This window comes from Homarus americanus, unplaced genomic scaffold (assembly GCF_018991925.1).
Source record: "Homarus americanus isolate GMGI-L3 unplaced genomic scaffold, GMGI_Hamer_2.0 scaffold9791, whole genome shotgun sequence".
Classification (NCBI taxonomy): Eukaryota; Metazoa; Arthropoda; class Malacostraca; order Decapoda; family Nephropidae; genus Homarus; species Homarus americanus.
The window spans coordinates 23,650-25,307 of record NW_024725926.1 but is presented as its reverse complement, the minus strand read 5'-3'; the positions used below and the strand labels follow the sequence as shown (position 1 = coordinate 25,307).

General features: G+C 46.8%; 1 protein-coding gene across 1 annotated transcript; it reads left to right on the top strand.

Annotated features, from left to right (window-relative positions):
* Positions 1–438: 438 nt before the first annotated feature.
* On the top strand, positions 439–1,008 carry LOC121865312 (dnaJ homolog subfamily C member 21-like). Its single transcript, XM_042364651.1, has one exon. It carries the CDS (start codon positions 439–441, stop codon positions 1,006–1,008), a length of 570 nt encoding a protein of 189 aa, XP_042220585.1.
* Positions 1,009–1,658: the final 650 nt, after the last annotated feature.

The window sequence follows — 1,658 nt, the reverse complement described above, 5'->3', positions numbered from 1 at the left end:
TACACATCAAACTATCCTCACTACACACTTCAAGCTATCCTCACTACATACATCAAACTATCCTCACTACACACATCAAACTATCCTCACTACACACATCAAACTATCCTCACTACACACATCAAACTATCCTCACTACACACATCAAACTATCCTCACTACACACATCAAACTATCCTCACTACATTAAACTATCCTCACTACATCAAACTATCCTCACTACATACTTCAAACTATCCTCACATCTTTGACCCCATCACCAGGCGACTACAGTGTTCCTCACCATCTGAATGTCCTTCACTATCTGAATGTCCTTACTATACTGGTATTTGAAATTCCAACCTGTGTATCTTGGGAAGGCTTTTGCAAGTTGAACTCGTCAATTTCATTTCTACTTGATAACCCATTTGAATTGACACCTGATAAATAATCTAAAAAATGACTTCCCCGTGGAAAACACTGGGAGTTACTTTTAACGCTTCCGAAACAGAGATCCGACACGCGTACCTTCGTCTGGCACGACGATGCCATCCAGACAAGAACCCCAACGACCCTAAAGCCACAAAAACTTTTCAAGAGTTACAAGATGCCTATGAAGTGCTGCGCAATGGTCACTTCTTGGACAGGGGCTCCAGTGACACAACCCCCGAGACCCAGGAGACGACACCCAAACGAATGCCCACATTCGTATGCAGACCTCAAGTGACAGTAAATCTGTCAATAAACCGTTCAAGTATGTCATACTCCGGCCCCCCAGACTCCAACGCCAAGTTTTACAGCGTTTTCCAGAAGCTCTTCCGAGAGATCTCTTTCTGGGAGATGAAATGCAAACAAAACACCAGCAAGCTGCCACCACCAAGCTTTGGACGAAGCTCCACCCCATTAAAAGATGTCAAAACCTTTTATAAATACTGGGCCGAATTTTCCACCAAAATGTACGTGCGGCCAAAGGGCAAGCACAATTGGGTGCTCATCTCCACTAAACCTCCCTCAGAAACCAGCCTATAATCTGTTCAGCAACATCGGGAACAGTTCAACACCGAAGTTCGCTCTTTGGTGAACTTCCTACTAAAGCAAGATGAACGGCTGAACCAAAAATGAATACAATGAACCACAACACACACACCCTACAGGACAGTAACTACCTTTGGCTGCAGCCCAGCCAAAACACACACACCCTACAGGACGGTAACCACCTTTGGCTGCAGCCCAGCCAAAACACACACACCCTACAGATTTGTAATCACCCAGCCCACAAAACACACACAATTCTACAGGATTTGTAACCACCTTTGGCTGTGTTTCAGCCAAAACACACACACCCTACAGGATTTGTAATCCACCTTGGCTGCAGCTCCAGCTAAAACACACACACACCTCACAGGATTTGTAACCACCTTGGCTGCAGCCCAGCCAGCACACACAATCTTCACAGGATTTGCACCACCTTGGCTGCAGCCCAGCCAAAACACCCACACCCTACAGGACGGTAACCACCTTTAGCTGCAGCCCAGCCAAAACACCCACACCCTACAGGACGGTAACCACCTTTAGCTGCAGCCCAGCCAAAACACACACACCCTACAGGACGGTAACCACCTTTAGCTGCAGCCCAGCCAAAACACCCACACCCTACAGGGAGAATGCCTTTTGGCTGC